The sequence below is a fragment of the Pteronotus mesoamericanus genome, unplaced genomic scaffold, assembly GCF_021234165.1.
Source record: "Pteronotus mesoamericanus isolate MK-2021 breed Mesoamerican mustached bat unplaced genomic scaffold, CSHL_Meso_final contig_72, whole genome shotgun sequence".
NCBI lineage: Eukaryota > Metazoa > Chordata > Mammalia > Chiroptera > Mormoopidae > Pteronotus > Pteronotus mesoamericanus.
Genome location: NW_026555242.1, coordinates 506,706 through 529,974, shown reverse-complemented (window position 1 = coordinate 529,974; position 23,269 = coordinate 506,706). Strand labels below are relative to the sequence as shown.

Genomic DNA, 23,269 nt, shown 5'->3' with positions numbered 1-23,269 from the left:
CACTTCAGTTTCCCAGGTCTAAATAAGTAGTCACCCACAGGCCTCATAGACTTGGTGAGATCGAGAATGAGGGACTGTAAACCGTGCAGAGGTGAGAGTTAATTATCTCCCAGGCCTCCAATCTGGTCAGTTCACAACCTAATCCCAATCTGTTTTTCTAGCCTCAGCTCCAGCAAGTTTCCCGTCCCTGCAGCAACCGAAGTTCCAGTCACAATTGTCAAACTTCCCCACCTAAATGAACCTCCACTTGTACTGCTGTCTTGGTTGCTTGCCTTCTCCCATGATAAAACTCTTTTGCATCCAAATACCGGCTTCCCCAGTGCCCTCAGGAATAGGTAGAAGGGCGCCACGCGCTCTAGGCCCCAGTTTTCTCATCAGTAAAATGGGGCCTCTCAGGTATGTGGGAATTTTAAGAGCGTTAGGGCCTACCACGCGCACTCAGGAGGGCCCGAGAGTTGCAGAAACGCTGCGCTTCTCGCTCCCTGCAACCACGAATGTGTCTGCGCTCCCGCCACACAGCCCCGCAGGGCAGGGCTTTGGAGCTGACTCGTCTTGGAATAAGCCCTGGAAAAACGTGGTAAGGAGTGAACGAAGAATGAGAGAATGACTAAATGAATGGACCGAGGGCCGGGGCTGGACAAAGACTTGCAAGATGGCGTTCTCTAGGACCGCGGGAGGGGTGGCCAGGATCTCGGCCCGGGAGGGGGCCGCAGGCGCCTGGGCCCCTAGCTAGGCGGGCCCTGCGCCTGGGACAAAAGCCCACAACATGGAGGGCTCTAGGACCTCCGGGCCCGCACCCCGCGAGGCGGGCAGCTGCGCCGGCGGAGTCCAGGCGTCCGCAGCAGCCAGCCCGCGGGGACAGTCGGCGGGTTCTAGGACCCGCTGGGCCGAGAACGCGCCCGCGCCCTCCCGGGGCCGCACTCCTCCCGCCCCGCCCGCGCTGCTCGCGCCAGGCCAACCCCATCCGCCCTCTGCACCCACAGGAAAACAGGTTCGCTCGGATTTCGTCCGTGCTGGGGGCGCCCGGGGGTTCCCGCGCCTTTCTGCCGGTGTTTCTACCTGAACCGACTTGGGCTGGCTCCGTAGCGTCAGCGACAGCTCCTCTCAGCAACAGAGCCCCGGACACTGCCAGGGAGGGGCAGGCGCTAGGACCCAGCATGGGGGAAGGGGAGGGTGGGGAGGCGGGGCCGCCAGGCGGAAGTGGAAGGGAGCTTCTCCGGATAAGGAGGAAAACAAAGTTTACCGGAGTACCCCCGGCAGAAAGTGGCGGAGAGATAAGGTGCAGGGCTCTCTGTGGGTGCCAAAGACAGAGGACGCCGGACAGGCTTCCTGTGTACACCGATCCTTTGTTAACTTGGGGCCAGATCACCAAGAACTATAAGATGGGAGGACAGAAAGTCCATGCTCAAGCTGTATAGTGCCTAAATCCTCTTACATTCCACAGCATTTCCCTAAACAGTGAGGAGTGCATTAAGCTCCCTCCATCTGTCCTAAGAAGTTTTTCAGGAAGCCCCACGAAAAGTGTCACCAAAGTATTGAAGCTATGGGTGCAGGACCATTTTCCCCTCTCATGCGCTTAGCCAATATGCAGTAGATCAAGTCTAGCTGCTCTCGCCGGAAGTGTGGCTAAGGTTAGTACTAAGCGACGCAGCGCTTTGACCTGTGTGGGCGGGGTCAGAGTCGCGTTTTAGCTACTTCTTAGCGCCGGAAGTGTGTCTGTGTAGAACGGGTGCTTGAAGGCTGGTCAGGAAGTGTTCTCTAGGAGGAGGTTTCACAGGGAAGCTTTTGCGGCTAGAACACTTCCTGTTTCCTAGTAACAATAGGAAGTGTCCGCGGAGCTGGGGGTAGACTCCTGGCTCTTGCCAGCTGCGGCCTCTCTGCTCTACCCCCTTCCTTCTCCCCTTTCGCCTTTCCTTCTTTCCCTCCCTTCCCACATCCTGGGAGTCCTGGCGGAGTGTGCGTGTGTGGGAGCGCGAGAGCCCCAACACAGCCACCCCTTGGGGCGCGCGGCTGCAGTTAGGGTGAGGGTCCCAGTGCGCAGGCGCGCTCCCGTTCGCGGTCCTCAACTGACGCACCCGCGGCGGGAAGGAGAAGGGGCCAACTGTGCGAGGTAGGGGTCCTGAGAGGAAATTGGCCGAGAAGATAAGTGAGGCGAGAGGACTCAGTTGATCAGGAGACCATACGATCAGTAGAGGAGATTCAGTCTTGAGCGACGGGCTTTGTGAAGTGAGAGTTTGGGGAGCAGGTTCAATGGGGGTGTTTAATCGGGGATAGTTGTTACTGGGGTCCAATGGAACTGAAAAATCAGTCAGAAAGCCAAGGTGATGTAGAAGGCACAGGATCCTGCTGTGGAGAGGGCAAAGGCTTTTGGAAAGAAGATTACCTGAATCAGTGGTTTTGCTTGTGTGTATACTGGAACAACAAGCTTTGCCGTGTGTTACAAAGGTTAAGTGACACAATGAATATTCTTTATTTAGCACAGTGCCCGGCACATGGTAATGTTCATTTAGCATGCGGTGCTGTTATCATCAGTATTGTGAGAGGAGATAGAGAACTGAGAAGGGGGGCAGTGGTGAGGCCATAGGGAAGAAAAAAGTAGAGGGTACAGAATAACCAGAAATGGGATGGAATTTCCATGATGGAAGATAGTTTGGGTTCAGGGGAAGTAGGTGAAGGAAGTGGCCAATAAGTCTTTTAGAAAGGAGACTTTGTGCCTTAAAAGGAATAGGGAGTGTGGGGGAGCAAGCCAGCCCCTTCTCTGGAGGGGAACCCTAACTTCATCTCTCAGGCATTCATCTGCCAGCTGGAGAAAGACTGCTTTTTCAGTGCCTCTAGGCTACTCTGTTTAGCTGAAGGGTGAAGGAGGGAGGATTGGACATCTCTTATTGAAAGTCCTAGAAGAGGTTCAGGTTTCCTTTTAGGATTTCACAGAGGGTAGGTGGTTTGTTTGTTTCAGCATTACAGAGTCCTGGCCTGGTAGCTCAGTTGGTTAGAGTGTTGACCCGATACACCAAGGTTGTGGGTTTGATCCCCAGTTATAGCACATTCAAAAATTAACCAATTAATGCATAAATAAGTGAAACAAGTTGATGTTTGTTTACCTTCCTTTAATTTTTTTTAAATTATAGAAGAGAGGGGCAGTAGAACTTTTTGGATTTGGTCTGAAGAACAGGTTAATAGGTCTGTGATCAGAGGTTGGTTACATTCCTCCAGACTTTCCTCATTTATACCTACAGGGAAGCTCCCATATTTGGGGAGCTTGTCTACAGGGTGTCCTTAAATGACAGTGCTTCTAGATTAGATCCAGTAGAAAACAGGTCCCTGGGCATTGCTGCTTGGGGAACCTCTCTGTGACTACTGGTAAACTTATTGCTGATAGAACCAAGAGGCAAAGTTAATTCAGGCCTTCCTTCTGACCACTGCTTCCTCTTCCTAGGCCTTGGCCCCACCACCAGAAGATGCTGCTACCACCCACCTGTTCTTCCTGAACCTCCAGGTTTCTGCCATACTGCCCCATGGAGGATGCGTCCGCCTCACTCAGGTGCTGTGACTGTCAGCGCCACTTTTCTAGCCTCCCGGAACTATCAAGGCACCGTGAACTGCTCCATTCATCCTCCAACCAGGACAGTGAGGAGACTGACAGCATTCTTCAGCCCTACCACTGTCAGCAGTGTGGGACGGGCTACCATCACCCAGGGAGCTTGGTCAACCACTGTTGTACCCACGAGACTGGCCTTTTTTGCTGTTCCACCTGTGGCAAGGACTTCACCAACCCCATGGCCCTCAAGAGCCACATGAGGACTCATGCTCCTGAGGTCCACCCCAAGGATGCCACTCTACACCTCCAGGGGGAAGCAGTGTCCACTAATTCCTGGGGTGAGAGGCTTGGCCATGGGGAAAGCTGGGGAAATCCGAAAACACATGCCGAAGAGACATCTGCTTGTGCATCTGGGCCTGACCACAAGACAGCTCTGGACACCTGGGAAAATCCACCCACCAGACTAAGAGAAGGCTGGGAAAGCCAGCCAAATCCTGAGGAGAATACAGAGGACTGGGGGCTCACCACCAACTCTTCCAGAGCCCCACCACTCCCCACTCCAGCCAGCAACCTCCTTAGCAATTTGGAACAGTATTTGGCTGAATCAATGGTGAATTTCACAGGGGGCCAGGAACCCACTCAGTCCCCTCCTGCTGAGGAGGAGAGGCGGTACAAGTGTAGTCAGTGTGGCAAGACTTATAAGCATGCTGGGAGCCTCACCAATCACCGCCAGAGCCATACTCTGGGTATCTATCCTTGTGCCATCTGCTTCAAGGAGTTCTCTAACCTCATGGCTCTGAAGAACCACTCCCGACTCCATGCTCAATATCGGCCTTACCAGTGTTCCCACTGCCCCCGTGCGTTTCGGCTCCCCCAAGAGCTGCTGGAACACCAGCAGTCCCATGAGGGAGAAAGGCAGGAGCAGCTGGAGGAAGAGAAAGGAATGCCCACCACCAATGGGCACACAGACGAGAGCAGCTGGGACCAGCTCCCTCATACACCGATGCTGAATGGCTCTGGGGAGCTGGAGGACAGGGGCCTGGAGGAGTACCGGCCTTTCCGCTGTGGAGACTGTGGCCGTACTTACCGCCATGCTGGGAGCCTTATCAACCATCGCAAGAGCCACCAGACAGGTGTCTATCCTTGCTCCATCTGTTCCAAGCAGCTGTATAACGCAGCTGCTCTCAAAAACCATGTGCGCGCTCATCACAGACCCCGGCAAGGACCTGTGGAGGATGGGCAGCCATCTGAGCCACCAGTTCCCTTGCCTTTGGCTGAGACCACCCACAAAGAGAGAGAGGTCCCCACCACCACCCTGGACTACCGCCCCTATAAGTGCAGTGAATGTGGTCGGGCTTACCGCCACCGGGGGAGCCTGGTGAACCACCGCCACAGCCATCAGACAGGAGAGTACCAGTGCTCACTCTGTCCCCGCAAGTACCCCAACCTTATGGCCCTGCGCAACCATGTGCGGATCCATTGCAAGTCTGCTCGCCGCAGCACAGGCCCAGGGTCTGAAGATCCCTCCAGCCACGTCAAGGTGGAGCCTGACCCGGTGGGAGCAGAGACAGCTCCATGTACAGATCAGGGGAGTGAGTGCAGACATAAAGAGGGGGCCACTGATGTCCCTCCAACAGCAGAGAGGACAGCACCACAGATAAGTAGCACGTGTGGGATGCTCTTTGAAGATCCTGAGAGCCTTGAACAACATGACCAGACCCATGGGGAAGGGGAAAACAGCAGAATAAAGACCAGGGTGTCACCTCCTCGGGCATTTGCCTGCCGAGACTGTGGAAAGAGTTATCGCCACTCAGGCAGCCTTATCAACCATAGGCAGACCCACCAGACAGGGGACTTCAGCTGTGGGGCCTGTGCCAAGCACTTCCACACCATGGCTGCCATGAAGAACCATTTGAGACGCCACAGTCGACGGAGGAGCAGGCGGCACTGGAGACGGGCTGGCAGTGCTGGAGGTGGTGGAGAAGCCAAATTCCCATCAGATGGGAACTGGGCCCAGGAGTTGGTAGAAGACAACGAGGGCCTGCAGTGTCCCCAGGACCCTTTAGGGGAAAGTCTTAGTGGAGCAGAAAAGAACTTGGAAAGTGACGTGGGCTGTTTGCAGGCTCAAGCTGAAAGAGACAAATGTAGGCTTGAGAGGGATGAAGCCTGTTTCCAGGGTGATAAAGAGAGCAAAGTTCCTGAGAAAGGACTGGAAAAGAAGGAGCCCTGTTTCCTTGACAACTTAGACACCCCAGGCGATAAGGAAAGCAATGGGACACGCTTCTGTGATGGCATCACTGGGGTGGATGAAGACCAGAAACTGGCCACTGGCCAGCCCAGTTCCTCTTCCCACTCTGTTGAAGCTGTCACTAGCTGGCAGGCTGAAGTCCCCCACACATGTTCTGACTGTGGGCATTCTTTCCCCCATGCCACTGGCCTGCTGAGCCATAGGCCCTGCCACCCGCCAGACATCTATCAATGTTCCCTCTGCCCAAAGGAGTTTGACTCTCTGTCTGCCCTGCGTAGCCACTTCCAGAACCACAGGCCTGGGGAGGCAGCCCCAGCACAACCTTTCCTCTGCTGCCTCTGTGGCATGATCTTCCCTGGGCGTGCTGGCTACAGGCTTCACCAGCGCCAGGTGCATGACTCCTCTGGCATGACTGAGGGCTCGGATGAGGAGGGGGAAGATGAAGGATCAGCAGTGGCAGCTTCCACTCATAATACCCCACTGCAGCTCTCAGAAGCAGAGCTGTTGAATCAGCTGCAGCGGGAGGTGGAGGCGCTGGATGGAGCTGGCTATGGGCACATCTGTGGCTGCTGTGGTCAGACCTATGATGACCTGGGGAGTCTGGAGCGTCACCACCAAAGTCAGAGTTCTGGGAACACCACAGACAAGACTCCCAACCACTCGGAAGAGTCAGCCGATGCCATGGGAATGGTTGCAGATGGTGTCTTTGAGGGCACAGTGACCTCTCTCTCTGCGGAGGGTGGAGACACAAAGTCTGGAGAGGGAGTAGGTGCTGGGGTTATAGATAGCCTCTGCACGCAGGGTGGGGAAAGTTCTCTGGAGGACCAGCCCCGCCCCTTCCGCTGCAACCAATGTGGCAAAACCTATCGCCATGGGGGCAGCCTAGTGAACCATCGCAAGATCCACCAGACTGGAGACTACATCTGCCCTGTCTGCTCCCGCTGCTACCCCAACCTGGCTGCCTACCGCAATCATCTGCGAAACCACCCACGTTGCAAAGGCTCTGAGCCCCAGGTGGGGCCCATCCCAGAGACAGGAGGCAACAGTGAGCCCCAGAACATGACAGAGGAGGGGCTGGGGCAGGCAGAAGAGGGGAAGTTCCAAGAGGAACTTAAAGTAGAGCACCCAGAGGAGGTGGCAAAGGTGAAAGAAGAGGCATGGGAGGAGACCACTGTGAAGAGGGAGGAGATGGAGCTGAGGCTGGATACTGCAGAGAAGGGCTGCCAGACTGAGGCTAGCTCTGAGCGGCCCTTCAGCTGCGAGGTGTGTGGCCGGTCATACAAGCACGCTGGCAGCCTTATCAATCACCGGCAGAGCCACCAGACTGGCCACTTTGGCTGCCAGGCCTGCTCCAAAGGTTTCTCAAACCTCATGTCTCTCAAGAACCACCGGCGCATCCACGCAGATCCCCGGCGTTTCCGCTGCAGTGAGTGTGGGAAGGCATTTCGCCTACGGAAGCAGCTGGCTAACCACCAGCGGATCCACATCGAGCGGGACAGGGGTGAGGGCACCCGAAAACTGACTCGGGAAGATTGGCCCTTCAGGTGTGGGCAGTGTGGGCGGAACTATCGCCATGTAGGCAGCCTCCTGAACCACCAGTGCAACCATGGGACAGGCCAGTACAGCTGTCCCACGTGCCCCAAGACATACACCAACCTCATGGCCTTGAAGGACCACCAGAGGCTGCACTCAGAGAACCGGCGGCGGCGAGCAGGGCGATCCCGGCGGGCATCTGTCCGCTGTGCCCTCTGTGGCCGGGGCTTCCCTGGCCGGGGTTCTCTGGAGCGGCACCTGCGAGAGCATGAGGAGACCAAAAGTGGTCAGGGAGGCCCTGAGGGCACAGAGGGCAGTAAGGGGAACCTGGCTGATGACAAGGGACTAGAGGACACATCAGGTGTTACTGAGTTAGTACCCCAGTTGGAGTATGGAGCCATGAGACCAGGGGAGAAGAGTCATAGCCCCATCAGGGCAGCAGGTTCAGAAGCCACAGAGCCAGTATCCTTGGGTCTGGGGCAAGCGGATGAGTGGCAAGGAGATGGGGGACTAGTGAATCATGTTGGAGATTGGGTCCCTCAGGGTCATATACTGAGCAAACCAGAAGACAAGTCAGGGGACAGTGTTCCTGTAAGCCCTTGCCACCTTGGCAATAGCCAGCCCAATGGTCCTAGTCTGAGTCATGTGGATAGCTGGGACAATGGAGGCAGTAGCTCTCAGCTCCAGCCAGTGAGCCACCATTTTTCCTGCTGCCATTGTGGTAAGACTTGCTGCCAATCAGAAGGCCCCTTGAACCACCACACCCATAAGATAGACTGCCACTATTGCCTGCTTTGCTCCAAGGAATTCTTGAGTTCTGTGGCCACTAAGAGTCATGGCCACAACCACATAGCTGCCCAGACCTTCGTTTGCCCTGACTGTGGCAAGGCCTTTCAATCCCAACATGAACTAATCAGCCACCTTCCAACTCATGCTAGGGGCCTCAGTCAGGTGCCACCCCAAGTAGAGGAGGCCAGAGGTCCTGAAGCTGGGACTGTGGAGGATGAGGTGGATCTCCCTCATCAAGGGAAAGCCCAGAAGGCCCCATCAGATCCCCCCAGGGCCCCAGGAGAGACTACTCAAAGAACTAATGGAGGGCAGGGAGTAAAGTCCACAGTGGCTGAAGACGAGGAGCGGCCCTTCCGCTGTGCCCAGTGTGGGCGTTCCTACCGTCATGCTGGTAGCCTGCTGAATCACCAGAAGGCCCACACCACTGGACTCTACCCTTGCTCCCTCTGCCCTAAACTTCTACCCAACCTGCTTTCCCTTAAGAACCATGGCAGGACCCACACAGACCCCAAGCGCCATCGCTGTAGCATCTGTGGCAAGGCCTTCCGGACAGCTGCCCGGCTGGAGGGCCATGGGCGGGTCCATGCGCCCCAGGAGGGGCCTTTCACCTGCCCCCATTGTCCCCGCCACTTCCGCCGCCGCATCAGCTTTCTGCAGCACCAGCAGCAGCACCAGGAGGAATGGACAGTGGCCAACTCTGGTACGTGGGTGTGAATGGGCAGAGGATTGAAGGACCCCAGAGGAGGTGGGCATATGATGAAGGGCAAAGTCTGGCCCTAAGGTGATGAGAGAGCAAGGAGTGAGAGGAGAGGGGTCACATGGATTCCAAGAGGTGGTTGGGAGCTTGGGTATAGAATGAGAAAACTAGTTTGAGGATGCTGCCTTCTGGGTGGTCTAGATATGAACCCCTGTTTTGGGTAAATAGTATGGTGAGGTGGGGTAAGGAGTGGGCATGGGTAGAGGCAGCTATCTGGGCTCCTCTGCTCTGCCAGAGCCAAAGGGCAGTCTTTCTGTTTTGGAAGTGGAGGCAACTGGGTACCATTTGTCTACTACATCTGGAAATCCTGATCCCAGTCAGTAATGATTCCCAGAGAAAGATGATGTAGGTTTTGCTCTTTCCTAGAGTAGGCAGGGAGCCAGGACATGAGGAATGGGGTGTGGGAGGCACCCCCCCCTCAGGCTGGACTTTGTGGTTTCAGTGTAGAGAAACTGAGTCATTGATTGCCCGCCGCCCCCCAGTTCCCTGCTCCTCTTTCTCTGCACCTAGTCTCTGCTCCCCCTCCTCTTTTCTTGGAAAATTAGACCTTTGGTCCTTTCCTACTAGTATTGCCCCTCGTTGCTTCTTCCCTTTATTAAACACTTTTCTCTGCCAGGTATGTCCTTTTTAGGATCCAACCTAACAGCTCTTTCCACCTGCACACCCCATACTGGCAGCACACTAACTGGAGGACTGAGTCACAGATAATTGTTTCTTTGAAGCCAGGTCCAGCTGGAGCAACAACAGTCATTAGCCCCTATCTTCCTTCTCAATCAGGGAATCTCCAGAGTCACCTCCACCCAGCCAAGCTGGAAGATGAGGCTGTGGAGGAATGGGACAGCCTGTCCCTTCAGCAAGCACTGGGCTTTCTTGCTTCACCTCCTCTAGAGATCTCGCAGGACCCATTACATTTAGTGGCTGCCAAGGGTGGGTGTGTCCTGAGATGGCAGGCCCTTGACCAGAGATTGTCAGGGAAGGAGGGGATGGTGAGTGAGATTCTCCTGAGAGGGCTGACGAGATGGCTTTCAGGATAAGAGATTTCTTGTGACCTCAGGGGAATGAGTGAGGAGCCAGTTAGCCAAGTCTTGGAAAATAATTGGAAGTCCTAGGATTCTTGGGCTCTCATACAAGTTGCTAGGGCCACGGGCAGGGCTAGAAAGGGAAGTACAAGCCGTGTGGAGTGGCTCCCTCAGTAACCTCTCTCTCTCTCCCCCAGAAGCTTCAAAGGCACCAGCGGCGGGCCCATCATTGCCCCCTCCACCCACCCCCACGACCCCACTCCTGGACCCTTCACCCCAGTGGCCTGCAGATCTCAGCTTCTCCCTCTGAACTTCAAGTCTCCAAAGATCAGAATACAGGGCAGGAGTGCGGGTTGCGGAGAAAGGCTTGATTTCCCATGTTCTACTCAGGAGTAGTTTGGGCATCTCCATCCGTTCTCCTCTCCCCTTGCAAAGAAGACCTAGATCTGATTTCTTTCCCAAGCAGGGGGTGAGGTGTTCCTCATATCCTTGTCCTTGAAGGACCTCTTTCCCCAGCCTTTATCACTGTGTTATTCACTATGACCAGTTCTGCAAGAAACCTGGTGCCAGGGTCTGCCATGATGTCGGGCTACCTTCACCAACCAGATTCCGATGCTAGGGAGAGGCAGATTCAGGAAGAGCCAGGGGTAGGAATGTTGCCTGTGGAAGGGGGGGTCTTTTGCTACAATTTGTAACTTATTTTCTAAAGTCTATTTTGTAACAATTTATTTAAGTTTTAAAAAAGGAAAATTAACTCCCCCCCCCCCCAAAAAAAAGAAGTTTTCAAAGTACATGGCTGATGTGATTATATCTGAGGCGATGGAGAATAGGGAAGGCTGGGACACCTGCGTCATTAAGGCGAGTGGAGAGTGGGGAGTATCCACAGGTGGCATCTCCCTGTCCTGCAAGGTTGGGAAACGGCAGCTGACGGGGCAGGCTCCTTCCCAGAGCCCACTGGACTGTTGGGCCCACCCCAATGCCTGGAATCACGTGTAGGTAAGGGGAATGCAGAGGGGCTGAGGCCGTGATGTGTTTGCAGCATCCCAGAGCCACCTGTCAACAGCCAGCTGGTTGACCTGTCAGGGAGAGGAAGGGGCAGTGGCCTCATCCTCCCAACTCTTCCCTCCCTGGAAGGAAGAGGGAAGAGGTTCTACTTAGCCCCCATGGTGGATGAAAAGGCAAGTGCAAAGAGGTTGGGAGGTCTGCTCCAAGTCACAATGATGGAGAGCCAGAATTTGAATCCAGATGAGTCTATCTATTGCTCCACCCCACCCAGGGCAGCTAGAGGTGACTCAGAACAGATCTGTCCCTAGACAGAGAGAAGGGGTCTGGAGAGGAAAGTGTCAGCAGGAAGGCCCCAGGGCCACATACTCATATTGGCCAGGCAGCTACCAGTCTCAGCCTCGGGCTCCGGCTCCTCAGTGAAGTAGACCTGCCAGTCCAAACTGCTGACCCAGTCCTCATAGGCGGGGAGTGCTGTGAAGACTGCAGGCCGTGTGGGGCCTTGGCAGGCATCTCCAAAGCTGTGTAGCCCAGCCAGGAACCACGTGCCCCTCACCTCGTGCACCAGTGGTGCCCCAGACAGGCCCTGTTAGGGGTGAGGTGACACTGGGTGACTTTCTGTTACCCATAGGCAGCTGCAAGGGCCAGAAGGGGCTAGGGGCTGGCCTGAGGCTCTGGCTCTTTGGGTGCCAGTTGGCAGAAGCTGAGTTTCAGGTGAGAGGTAGGTCTGGAGGCCAAGCCTGGTAGATCTTGTACATGAGCTGCAGGGCAAGGATGCCAGGGGTCTGTGGGGTAAGGTTTGGAGGACTGGGGCTTACCTCACAGCGGGGTGGCTCACCCACAACACTGGTACACACCATCCCTGGCAGAATGGGGATGCTATTGCTCCCAAGGGTAGTATGCAGTCGGCTGCAGGCTCTGGGCCCCAGGAGAGTGACAGGCACTGTCTGAGGGGAGCTGGTGCCTGTGGCGGTAGAGGGAAAGACCTGGCTGCCCCAGTGGCCTCTAGGCTGGATGGACAGCTGCTCGTGGCCGCGCCCTACATACCTGCTTCTTGGTGGGTCAGCCCCAAGACCCAGCCACGCTCCCCATCAGGCAGCTGGTGGTTCGCATAAGGCAGGCAAAGGGGCCGCAGGCTGGGGCCTAATGTCACAGGCTGGGCCAGTAGCAGGAAGGCTACATCGTAGCCCCCCTCTGGGTGGGTGTAAGCCCCATGCAAGATGAGTTGCTTGAGGCTGTACTCCTCTGGTCCAGCCCCCAGGCTTACGCTCCATTCCTCTGGGCTCTGACGCCTGTGCAGAGACAGCACTGACAGCATTGGGTGGCAGGGCTGCCAGCAAGGAAGGGGGGTCACGAAGGGAAAGGAGACAGGGCTCACCCAATAAAGCAGTGGGCAGCAGTCAGCACCACCTCCTCTGATACCAGAGCTCCGCCACAGGCCAGCTTCCCCTGGTGCTTCAGCCAGGCGTTCCAGGGCCAGGGGGAGGGGGATTCTGCTTGCACACCTTCTCTCCCCAAGGTTCCGCAGGCTGAAACAGATGGAATTACACCATCTGTCTTCTTGCAAAGTCCACTGCATGCCAGAACCTATGCTAAGCACTTCCCATGTACTGTCAAATCCTCACAGCAGCCTTTTAAATTGAATTTTGTTAGCTTTGTAACCAAAGTTCCAGAGAGGTAAAGTGATTTTCTAGCTCAGTAACTAGAGGTAATTAGCAGATTTGATATTCAAATGCTAGGGCCTAAGCTTTTAACCCTGATGGTCCAGCCTCAAGGGAGTGGCCTGCTCATCATTCCTCCACTCCATCTGTCCGCACCCCTCCAGGCTTGGGCTGGACCAAGAATTCCAGCTCACTAGTGCTTCTCTTACCATCAAGACAGCTTCTGTCCCAGGAGTTATTTTGCATGCAATTTGTATGTTAGTCATTTTATGCTAGAATTCCAAGTGGGAGCCATGCCCTGTCCAATCTCACCTATTCTATTGGGTCCTGGCTTGGAAACTTGCTGCTTACCTCAAAAATCTTCAGCCAGATCACAGAGATCCCTCTTTGTACCTAAACTCCAAACCCATAAAGTTTTGAAGCATTTATTCCTCTCAGCCCTAAATGGGGCTGTTCCCATTGTAGGGGCTCATTGTAGGGTGGGCCTTAAAGGCCCCCTAGTTAGCATGTGGCAGGTTTTGGATGCCCTGTATCAATTCTCTATTCCAAGTGGCTTCTACCTGCTGCCCAGAAGTCTTCATGCAGGCCTGGGTATCCCCACATGTCACTCTTAACAGCCTCTGCTCATACCTACACAGCTGTCCTCATCACTGATCTCCAGGGTCTCTGGGTTCTGGGTCAGAAAGGCTGCCCCCAAAGCTCGAGCCTGCAGCCAGGAGCTGTGAGCAGCCATGTTGGTCAGTAGCACAGGAGTATCTTCTTGGGCACAGCTTGATGTGAAGCTGATGATCCCAGCCTGAACCCAGTGTCCATCAGGCTCATGGCACAGCACAGGACCTCCAGAATCTCCCTGGAGCAGGCAGTGGAGTCAAGGACAGACACCTGAGCCCCAACCCTGGGCAGACATCTCTGCAGCCCTTCCACCCATCCCTGTGGATTGAGAACCCATCCTGAAGCCAGAACTCTTCCCTTTCTGCTCCCTTCCCCTCTCCTCCCCCTCAGACCTGACAGGGCCCCTGCACCCCAGGCTGGGCACCCCCACACAGCATCCCAGGCCGGGCTGGGCTGGCTAGCAGCCGCTGGTGCAGTCTGTTGTAGAGGCAGTTACACGTGGGGCGGCTGATAAGACGCAGACGCAGATTCCGTAGGGTCCTGGGAGCTGGCAAAAGATAGGGGGTTGGGGCTAGAGTCTGGGCTCTGGGAAGCAAGGGAGACTAGAACCAGGGACAGTTGGCAGCCGAGTCTGTGTGACCTTGGACAGGTGCAGTACCTCTTTGGGCTTCCATCTGGGACAGCACTTACCATCATTGGTATCCTGATCCCAGCCAGTGGCCCAGCAAGAGGTCCCAAAGTGAAAGCGATGGGCAGGTTGGGGCAAGCAGAGGGGTGTGTGGGCCATGGGGTGGGCAAGCTGTAGCAGGGCCAGGTCTGAGCCCTGGCTGTAATGGTTATAGGCCCTGGGAAGCTGCAGAGCAGTCACCCTCACCTCCTCAGCCCCTGGGCTCAACCCCTCACGCTGCAGAGAGCCCAAGACAACTGACCAGGAGTTCAGTTCTGTCACTGCTGCCCTGGAAGGAGAGGGACAAGACCCAATCATGGCATGCAAAGGGAGACAGTGACACCATGGAACACAGAACAAGGCAGGTGAAAAACAGATAAATATCAGCCCATGGCTTTAAGCAAGGTCCTTCCTTCTCCCAACCTGTTTCTCATTTGTAAGGCTGCTACCATGAAGGTTGTTGAACTTAACTTGATAATAAGTACTTGGCACATAACATAGTCTTAATAAACGCTACTTTGTTATTCTAGGGGCAGGGATCAGTCTTGTGGAGTTTGGGGACAAATCACCCACCCCCAAAGCTGGGAACCCTGTCTGACCCCAGCCACAACTCACTTTTCAAAGCAATGGGCAGCGGTGAGGACCCAGGTGTCCGCCACCAGAGATCCACTGCAGATGTGGACCCCCTGCCTCCTCACACTGGCCTGCCACGGCCACTCGCCGGGCCCTGTGTTGCCCTCCTGAGGTTCAGGGGGGCCAGGACCACGCTGCCCACAGGCTGCAGAGAGGGGTGGGTCAGGCTGACAGCAGGTCCTTATCCTGCTCTCACCCAGGGTCTGACCCAGACCCAAGTGAGGCCCAGGCCCCATGTCCCCAGAGCTTACCACGCTGAGCTGCTTGAAGACCTAGGAAGAGAGAGACACAGGTGAGACTTGGAGAAGCCTTACCTGCCTGGCCCAGCTTTGGTGGAGGGGACAGTTTGGGGGACAGGCTTTGGGCCCTTGCCTATGACTCTGTGACTACCTCACCGGCCTCTCCCAGAATGAAAATATTTATATGAGGTCAAGAAACAGCTTTTATTAGAACCTATTCAGAGCGTATGCTCGGTAATTAATTATCCTCCCTCAGCTGCACTCAGCACTCAAGGGCCCAAGGAGCAGGGCCGAGGGTTCAGACTGGGACCAAGCCATCTCTCCTTCAGGCTTCAGAACCGCCAACTCCTGCCCCCGCCACTGAGTCAGGCAGCCTCTGTAAGTGGAGAGCATTAGCTTAATTGTGCCCTCAGCCTAGAAGGCCTAAGAGGAAGGATTAGAGGCCTGTGTCACATCCAAATGAGGGAGGGCTCCGAAATTGAGACTCACCCCACCCATTCCAACGACTCAGACTCCTCCACCTTTCCAGAAACTGCCGGACTCTACCAAAGAGTCCCCTGCCCTGACTATTCCCCATAATAGGCACACACAAACACACCCATTGAGCATCTGAGCCAGGAGAGACGGAACATACGTTAAGACCAGGGAACTGAGACTAAAGGGCCTCAGAACTTGCCTAAGGTCTTCCTGGAAGTAGAGAGGCAGATGGGCACAGGGCACACACATAGGCGTTATGACAGTTCCTGCAGACATAGACTAGTCCAGCCCAAGAAAATCACCCATTTGGACACAGGCAGCCACATACGTCTCTCCACACACAAAATCAGACGCAGTTATATCACTGCCAGTAGACTGTCACCATGCAGGCAGTCTTCCTCACACACACACCAAACTGCAGAGGCTGCTGGGGCAGAGGGTGTCCCCTGAACCCTCACCATAGCACTTCCCCACCCATTCATACACAAGTGACTCACCCTCTATAAGGACCACAGCGCCCAGGATAAGCAGCCCTTGTCCCCAGCTCTGCTTCATTGCTGCTCCAGGCCACTCTGCTGCCTGTGCCGTGGTTCTCAGAGAGGCCACCTGGGTCTCCATAGCTCCACCTCTGCTCCGCCCCCAGTTGGCTAGGATTCAGGTGTCATTGCTTTTCCTGGGCTTGACAGGGAGCCAGCACCTCCTAGCTCTGTGGCTGTGGCTGTGTGACCCTAGGCTATTTATTCACCAACCCTCGCTGGTCCTCAGCCGTGGCCAGACTACCTGGGTTCAAATGCCAATTCCCTTGCTTGAGTAATCTTGGACAGTTAGCCTATCTGTGCCTTGTCTGAAAAACTCAGAATTTTTAAACATAAAAATACTTAGACCAGAGCCTGGCATAGAGTAAATCTGCTCCCAGCATGGAAGCTATCCTCCTGTGACTGTGAAGAGTACAATGGGCAGGCCCTCCCAGTTCTTTTCATTTCAGCTTCCCCAGCTCCCCCTGACCCCCGGGCCCAGGTCCACATGGATTGCATGTCCCTTCTCCCATCTTGCTTCAGATACAATGTGTTCAGGACTGGCTGGCAAGGGGCCAGGGCTCTCTGCTACTCACTGGCTATGAGACTGACACATCTCAACACCTCCCTGGGCCTGCTACCTTTCGGGCATTCAGGGTTACAGTGGCACCCCCTTTTCATGCCAGGGTTGGAAGGCTCAGTCAGGAGGGGAAAACATTCAGGGTGCATCGTTTTCTACTTCCTGACTTCTAACTCAGGCCAGCCCAGACTGTTCAGAGGCAGCTGTGGATAGGGTGAAGAGCACTGACACTGGAGCCAGAGGGTCCTGGTGGAATCCTAAGGGCTCTCTAACCCTCCTTCCAGGCACTAGCTGTGTGATCTTAAGCAAATTACTTAGCCTCTCTGTACCTCAGTTTCCTCATCAAGGTAGGGATGATCATAATACCTACGTCATACAATTGCTATAAGAATTAAGTGAGTTCACATATGTCATGTTTTTAAACAGTGCTTGGCATACAGGTAAGTGTTGAGTAGATATTAGAAAAACAAATCTAAAGCACAGCCTGTCTCTGGCTCTTCGGGCTGCCAAGACTGTCTTGGGGTGGTACCTAAGACAGCCAGAAGGGTTAAGGTTACGCTATAAGAACTTCCCAGCAAGCATGTATAGAATCAGAAGGGCAGCTTGCCTTGCAAGTGTGTGCTTGGCCCTTCTAGGAGAGGAGGCCTGGCTCCATGGGCAGCAGGGACAAGCTGCCAGCCTGTCTCCTGGGGGGCGGGGGCTGGTGGCGCCCCAGGTCTTGCTGACTCCACACGCTGGAGAAGGAACTAACTAACGCTTCGCAGGCAGGCCCTCCACTCTCCTGACTCATCCTTCCAGTCCCAGAGGAGGCAAGACTCAGGGAGGCCCAGTTCATAGGATTCCTGGCAGACAGGTGGCTCAGACTTGGCCAATTTCAGAAATTTTATTGCTCAGAACCTTCCTTGGGCAGTGGCAGGAGCTTTCGAAATCAGTCCTTGGGGACAGAGCCAGAGGCACTAGGTTGAGGAAAGAATGTAACACATTTGGTCCATTGTCCTGTGTGGGGAGCACGGTGGAGGCGGGTTGTAGACTTTTCTAGGGACCCAGACATGTTCCCCTTGGGCAAGGCTGACATGCCAAAGCAGAGCATAAGAGGTGAACCTGGCTTAGGATTCAGTGCCCCTTGACCTTGTCCTGTGGTCCCTGGACCTCCCAGAAGCTGAGCACCATCAGGCCCACATTGATGGCATAGGTAGTGATGCAAACGATGCAGAAATCATAGAGCACAAAGAACAGGATCCAGGCCAGGTAGACAGAACCAGCAAGAGACACTAGGGAACTCAGCAGCAGCAGGATAGATACCCAGCGGCCCCGGAGGCAACCTGCAAGGAAAAACAGGGTCAAACATGGGCTTCAGCGACTGGCCACCTCTAGAACATTCCCATGACTTCATGGTGCCACCCAGGCAGCTGCGGGGTAAGAATCTCTAAAATAAGAGGGTCTGACAAGCCCCACCAAGGCCTTCATTTTCCTATCTGTTCTATGATCCCCAGGACCCAAATAGTGAACTTTCCTGCTGAAATTTCATCTACATGAGATGAAAGCCAATCCTTAGATTCTGGCCTCTCTGCCGCTGCCAGAAAGAACTTCTGAGTCTTTCTCACAAAACTGGTGCTGAAAGCCTCTTACTAGTTACGCCCCCCCCCCCCCCCGCCCCAATGCTCAATGATGAGCAGCTGCCTGTCAGCTGTATGAGTCCCCAAAATTGCAAGGGATGGGGCTGGTTGGCCAAGGAAGGAAGGGCTGTCATGAAGGGGTGGAGCCTGCAAGGAAGGGGCAGGGCCAGTTACCTAACAGCAGCTGTAGTGTGTAGAAGATGCAACCAAATATGCTGTTGGATTGATTGAAGACACTTTCTGGCCCCAGCACTTGTTCCACCAGTCCGAAGCCCTGACCCCACCTGGTGGAAGGGAGGGCCCAGGTAAGGAGTGTCAACCCAGGGCCTTGGGCCCTGTCCTGGAGGGGTGATTTCCAAGAAGCCACGCGTGCTGTCCTCCTACCCGTTGTCCCCATTCCTCCCATCCCAGCTTGAGGCCAAGGGTTGATGACCTCATGGTGAAGCTTCCCTTTGGCCATATCAGGAATCTGTGAAATTCCCAGACCCAGTCTGGCCATGGTTCCTCCCTTAGGCCCCTCTTTTCATCCTAGATCTTCAATAATTTATTTTAAAAATTTATTTATTGATTTGAGAAAGAGAGAAACATCAATTTGTTTTTCCAATTATTTATGCATTCATTGGTCGATTCTTGTATATGCCCTGACCAGGATCAACGCGCAAGATGACAAGGTGGGAAATAACGGTTGACCTTGCTTTACTGAGTTACCGGAGACTGGGAATCTGGAGCAGAATTCTCTCTGCCCGGGACCTCTTAATTCTCCAGCTCCCTGGCGGCCCATTCCCTTCCTCTGTACTCAGTTATCCCACTAACCCCAGGCCCTCAAGCATAGCCGTATCTGACCACCTTAACCCCAGGCACAGCCATACTCAAGACCACCATCGTTTTTTCCACGTTACCCCTTCTGCCCAATAACCGTTATTCCCTGGAATCCAGATCCACGTGCTACTCCCCAGAAAAACTGCAGTCCCCAGCACTATCTGCCTCCCACCCGACCTTGCATTCCTATATCCGACACACCCATACCCAATTCTCCGGGCAGTGCCCCCTTGAGCAGCCCCATGCATCCGTTTCCCGGCATACCGATCCCAGACTCCAGAACCGTCTGGCAATCAGGCCACCAGGCACACCCAGTCCCATGCACCGCTCCTACGAGCAATCCGGTGCCCCAAGCCTTCCACTCCCGCGCGCACCTGGAAGAGAAGACGCGCGAACAACTGATGGCGGTGCCCACGTCGCACAGCGCACGGTAATCCCGGTCCCGGGCGCGCGCCGCCTTCACGTGCAGCGCGTAGAGAGACAGCACTAAGCCTGTGAGGCACAGCGTGAGCCTCGCCCATCCGGGGCTCCTCCAGGTAGCGCCCATATCTCCGGGTTCCGCCTGAAGCGCCAGCCGCTAGAGAGCCAGCCACGGGGCAGGGGCGGGGCAAGGCATAACCACGCCCTCTCCCGCCCCTCTTGGTGAAGGACATCCTGGTCTCACATCTCCTGATCCAATTGGGTTTTCTTTGGACAGGATGGGCGTGCTGGCGAGGTAGGAAAACAGCGAGGAATGCAGTTCCAGGAAAATGAGATTAAAGGTCATGGGTGTGTAATTACGGACTAGGTGGCATGCCGGGCATTATGGGACTTGTAGTCTGAGCGGCCGCTATGCCTCAAGGGAAATGGAGTCTCTGGAGTTTTAAAAATTACGAATGTATATTAATTATAGGAAGAGTAATAGGGGCCACCCCACAAAAGCGGAATTGTTCTCTAAAGGGCGGACCCCTGGTACTACAGGCTTCCCCCGCTACCCATCTGTATCAGTGTCCCAGCTGGTGTTGCTGTGAGAGGCTCCGTTTGGCTTCCGCGAATTATTTTCAAGATTTTTTCAACCCTTTGTCCATTCACAGTGGGTGATTTAGGAGCGCCCCTGCCCACACCGTGCTAAGTGTTCATAAGTTTTTAACCAAAAAACGGCATGACCCTTCGTGCCGCATCCTCCTTGTTCACCCAATCTCCCCAGAGCGACTTTCTCTCCACCCCACCCCACCACATGAAAAAAGTCTTCAAAGGGAAACGGTTTGCCGATGTCGAAGAAGTGAAACAAAAAATGGCAGGAGCACTAAAAGGCATCAAAATCAAAGAGTTCAAAAACTGTTCTGAGCAGTGGAAAAAATGTCTTGATAGGTGTATTGCATCAAATGGAGAGCACTTTGAAGGCGACTGAAGTTTAAACATGTAAGAATAAACACAATATTTTATAAATAATTTCCTTTTTGGGGGGTCCCTCCTCCCTTCCTGTCTCCTCCCTTCCTGTCTCCTCCCCTCTCTTTCCCTTTCTCTCTCCTCTTCCTCCCTTTCTAAGTCATTTCTGGCTCTATCACGTTGGCCACAAATTTGACAGTATCCTAACCTCTTTTCTATTGTTCGTGCCCACCTGGCTAAATCTGAGCCTGGACCAATTCAACAGTCAATCCTTTTGAAGCTTACTGTGGGCAAGGTGAATCCTCTTCTTCCTTCCCATATGCATTGAAATTTGCTTCTCTTCCCTAGTTTTAGAAACAGCAACAAATCTTCCTTTACAATCAAATTTTGGGGAAGATTTTATAGTCTTAGTCTCTACTTTTTCTTCCTTGCTGCCCAGGACACCATAAAATAGCTCCTGGCCCCAACACTACCCCAACTAATGCCTGATGCCATCAGGACACTCACTCCAACTGACATTTTTGAGTTTTTATCAGGCTCAACCTCCCAACAGTATTAGTGCACTCCTTCCTGGGAACTCTCCTCTTTGACGCCTGTGATATGTCACTCTCTTGCTAGCCCGTGTCCTTTCTCTGTCTGCTCTCTCTCAGACCCACTTCCCTTCTTCCAGAGAGCATGGTTGGCAGAATAATGGCCTGCACAAACATCTATGTCCTAATCCCTGGGACCTGCGAATATGTTAGGTTATATGGCAAATGGGAATTGAAGTTGCAGATGGAATTAAGGTCACTATTATGCTGATTTTAAAAGAGAGATTATCCTGGGGGTCCAATGTAATCACAAGCGTCCCTAAAAGTGAAAAAGGGCTGTAGAACAGGAGAGTCAGAGGGAGGTGTGACTACAGAAGGAAGGCTCAGTGAGATGCAACATTGATGGCTTTGAAGATAGAGGGAGGGGTCATGAGCTAAAGAATGCATGTGGTCTCTAGAAGCAGGAAAGGGCAAAGAAATAGATTCTCCCCCAGATTCTCCAAAAAGGAACTCCTGACATCTAGTTTTAGCCCAGCGAGACCCCTGTCAGACTTTTGAACTACAGAGCTGTAAGACAATAAGCTCATGTGGGAAGAGACTACAGAGTGGCATGAATACCAGGAGGTGGGAATCTTAGAGGACCTATTGCTGTTCAACAAATCACCACAAAAATAATGGCATAAATCAATAACAATTATTTTCTCTCATAGTTTTTATGAGTTATGAATTTGGGGAGAGAATTGTGGCTGGGCAGTTCTGGCTCACATAATTGCAGTCAGATGATGGCTGACACTGGAAGAATGAGAGACTAAAGCAGCTAAGAAATAACCTAGCAGCGCACGCTCCACGCGCACCTCTCTCCCCCCCCCCCCGCCCCGTCATGTATCCATATAGTCTCTCTGTAGGGGCTAGTTTGGGCTTTTTCATAGCCTGGCAGCCCACAGGCTATAGTAGCCAGCTTTCAAAATTGTCCTCAATGATTTCCACCTCCTGGTTTTCATACCATTGTGTAGTCTCTTCCCACACTAAATAAGGCTGACCTGACCCAAGAGGGTAATACAGGAATGAGTGTGTCTCTTTTAAGGCTATCATAGAGATATTGAGGTTCCCATCTTGCCTCCTCTTAGATCACTCATTCTGAGGGAAGCCAGCCATAGATTCCTGAATAGATTCTAGCCATAGAGTGTTCCTGAAACAGGAACACTCAATTTCAACAGCTCGGAGAATAAAATCCAATATTTCTTTTATTTTTTTAAACAAATGTTTATTGGGCACCTGTTAGATAGCAGGATTAAGGGTGGTGATAAATCAGTACAGCAGATAAATATTCATGCTCTGGTTTTACATTTTATAGGAGAAGAAAATGAGCAATATAATAAATATACAAAGTATATAGTATGTTGGTGGTGCTAAAAGTTACAGATAAAATAAAAAGTAGGGCACAGTGAGGGGGATGGAGATTATTGCAATTTTAAATAGGTCAGGGTGTGCTTCATTCAGTTGACATTTGGGCAAAAGCTTGAAGGACATGAGAGAGTACGCTATATAGATATCTAGGGGATGCTCCAGGTAGAGTGAAAGCCAGTGAGAAGCTCCGAGGTGGAATATGCCTGATACGTTTAGGGAACAACAGGGAGGCCAGTGTGGCTGGAGCGAGCGAGCGAGCGAGCGAGCGTGTGTGTGTGTGTGTGTGTGTGTGTGTGTGTGTGTGTGTGTGTTGGGGGGCGGGGCGGTGAGAAACCAGAGGAAAGCGGGAATTGGTGGGGGAGTGCTTTCGGGGCCTCAGTTCTCTCACTGTAAAATGAATAGAGTAATAGCACTTACCTCAGAGTGTTGTTATGAAGATGAAATTAGTACATAGAAGGCTCTTAGAAGCCTTACTCTGGAAGAGGGATCGTGGGGTGCATGTGCAATTTCCGCCGCCGGGAGGCAGCAGAGTGTTCGGACCGAGCGCTCGTCTAGGCGGAGTCAAACTGGGTAAGGTCGTTCTCAGGCGCTTCCCGCCTCTGTGGCAGCCACGGCAGCCGGCTCGCGCGTCGTGTACACAGCGCCCACCTGAGCGCCGAGTTCTGGCATACTGCTTGCACGCCGAGTCCTTGTTTCTCTGCGCATGCTCTCCTCCCGTACGGAGAACCCTTCCTTCTCCCTTCTTCCATGGGCTCAAGCAGTGCCTGCCTCCGGAACTGAGCGGCCTCTTGGCTTCACCTCAGGATATGGCCGGGACGTTGTAAAAGAAAGGGTGGGAGGGGGTGGAGGGCGAAGAGGGACTCCAGAGACTCAGGGAGCCCCTTTGCAGATCTTCCCCCCGTTCCTCAGGTAGGCCAGCCAAGGTGAAAAGTCCTAACTGCTGAAGGCTCAAGGCAGTCTTCGGACTCCAAAGATGTCACGTACCTCCCTTAACCCTTTTTTTTTTTAAATTTAAAAACTTTTAAAATATAAAATACATAATCACGGTAAATAAAAGTCCAATCAGTACAAAGACACACACACACACACACACACACACACACACACACACACACACTGAAAATTCTCTCATCATTTCTTGCTTGGAAAAAGTAATTGTCTTTTCATTGGTTTCTCTGCCTTTGGTTTCACTAATCCCCATCCTCCCAATTACAGAGGGTTCTAACCTGACAAGTTAAAATTTTTCAGTGGCTTTTTAC

General features: G+C 53.5%; 3 protein-coding genes across 7 annotated transcripts; 1 reads left to right on the top strand and 2 right to left on the bottom strand.

Annotated features, from left to right (window-relative positions):
- The first annotated feature begins 932 nt into the window (after positions 1 to 932).
- Positions 933 to 10,619, top strand: ZNF646 (zinc finger protein 646). 4 transcript variants are annotated; one of them, XM_054582640.1, is made up of 3 exons: positions 933 to 991; positions 3,437 to 8,808; positions 10,082 to 10,619. In XM_054582640.1, exons 2-3 carry the CDS (start codon positions 3,516 to 3,518, stop codon positions 10,192 to 10,194), a joined length of 5,406 nt encoding a protein of 1,801 aa, XP_054438615.1. In that variant the 5' UTR covers positions 933 to 991; positions 3,437 to 3,515; the 3' UTR covers positions 10,195 to 10,619. The 4 variants fall into 4 exon arrangements, with proteins under 4 accessions (XP_054438615.1, XP_054438614.1, XP_054438616.1 ...); XM_054582639.1 differs by lacking the exon at positions 933 to 991 and adding an exon at positions 1,273 to 1,631; XM_054582641.1 differs by lacking the exon at positions 933 to 991 and adding an exon at positions 1,819 to 2,110 and having other exon boundaries at positions 10,085 to 10,619.
- PRSS53 (serine protease 53) lies at positions 10,422 to 15,908 on the bottom strand. Its single transcript, XM_054582785.1, is given in 12 exon segments — positions 10,422 to 10,499; positions 10,857 to 10,960; positions 11,256 to 11,472; positions 11,705 to 11,850; positions 11,934 to 12,178; positions 12,265 to 12,415; positions 13,178 to 13,397; positions 13,552 to 13,706; positions 13,850 to 14,115; positions 14,442 to 14,604; positions 14,711 to 14,731; positions 15,673 to 15,908. Coding segments are annotated over 12 exon segments (1,887 nt in total). The 5' UTR covers positions 15,794 to 15,908.
- Positions 15,909 to 17,139: 1,231 nt separating this feature from the next.
- On the bottom strand, positions 17,140 to 19,398 carry VKORC1 (vitamin K epoxide reductase complex subunit 1). 2 transcript variants are annotated; one of them, XM_054582636.1, is made up of 3 exons: positions 19,080 to 19,318; positions 18,061 to 18,170; positions 17,140 to 17,592 (listed from the first exon to the last, which is right to left on the bottom strand). In XM_054582636.1, the coding sequence occupies exons 1-3, from the start codon at positions 19,250 to 19,252 to the stop codon at positions 17,384 to 17,386; spliced, it is 492 nt and encodes a 163-aa protein (XP_054438611.1). In that variant the 5' UTR covers positions 19,253 to 19,318; the 3' UTR covers positions 17,140 to 17,383. The 2 variants fall into 2 exon arrangements, with proteins under 2 accessions (XP_054438611.1, XP_054438612.1); XM_054582637.1 differs by lacking the exon at positions 18,061 to 18,170 and having other exon boundaries at positions 17,487 to 17,592; positions 19,080 to 19,398.
- Positions 19,399 to 23,269: the final 3,871 nt, after the last annotated feature.

What these genes read in the sequence shown, in the direction of transcription:
- ZNF646 (XM_054582640.1), top strand. Translation starts at nt 3,516, where the DNA reads ATGGAGGATGCGTCCGCCTCACTCAGGTGCTGTGACTGTCAGCGCCAC. An exon ending in ATGGACAGTGGCCAACTCTG is followed by an intron (nt 8,809 to 10,081) that starts GTACGTGGGTGT and finishes TCTCTCCCCCAG; the next exon opens with AAGCTTCAAAGGCACCAGCG.
- VKORC1 (XM_054582636.1), bottom strand. Translation starts at nt 19,252, where the DNA reads ATGGGCGCTACCTGGAGGAGCCCCGGATGGGCGAGGCTCACGCTGTGC. An exon ending in TCGCGCGTCTTCTCTTCCAG is followed by an intron (nt 18,171 to 19,079) that starts GTGCGCGCGGGA and finishes CCCTTCCACCAG; the next exon opens with GTGGGGTCAGGGCTTCGGAC. An exon ending in CACACTACAGCTGCTGTTAG is followed by an intron (nt 17,593 to 18,060) that starts GTAACTGGCCCT and finishes TTTTCCTTGCAG; the next exon opens with GTTGCCTCCGGGGCCGCTGG.